The sequence below is a fragment of the Morone saxatilis genome, unplaced genomic scaffold (genome assembly GCF_004916995.1).
Source record: "Morone saxatilis isolate NCDOM2014 unplaced genomic scaffold, NCSU_SB_2.0 Contig12, whole genome shotgun sequence".
In the NCBI taxonomy this organism is placed as follows: Eukaryota; Metazoa; Chordata; class Actinopteri; family Moronidae; genus Morone; species Morone saxatilis.
This window is the reverse complement of record NW_023339674.1, coordinates 23,105,234-23,105,497: the sequence shown is the minus strand read 5'-3', so window position 1 is coordinate 23,105,497 and position 264 is coordinate 23,105,234. Positions and strand designations below refer to the sequence as shown.

General features: G+C 48.5%; 1 protein-coding gene across 1 annotated transcript in view; it reads left to right on the top strand.

Moving 5' to 3' along the window:
* sap130a (Sin3A-associated protein a) overlaps window positions 1-264 on the top strand; it is an 11,269-nt gene that overhangs the window by 8,181 nt on the left and 2,824 nt on the right. Inside the window, exon 18 of the mRNA XM_035653864.1 lies at window positions 56-181. Within this exon, the coding sequence (XP_035509757.1) occupies window positions 56-181 (126 nt within the window). The remainder of the gene's footprint in view (window positions 1-55; window positions 182-264) is intronic.

The following is a 264-nucleotide window of genomic DNA, read 5'->3' as shown; positions in this document are numbered from 1 at the left end:
GTGCGTTGTAGGTAGGAGTTCTATCACTTGCTCAACACTCGTTTTTGTCTTGAAGATGAGGAAGGAGTGCGTTATGTACCGGTCAGGCCTCGACCCCCTGTCACTCTCCTGCGGCACTACCGAAACCCCTGGAAGGCTGCCTACCACCACTTCCAGAGGTACAGCGACATCCGGGTCAAAGGTCAGTAGCTCTCTGCTCACAGTAAAAAAAATACCTATACAGCTAATGAGAATGAATGACAGTGGCTTTTTCTTTCTAACAAT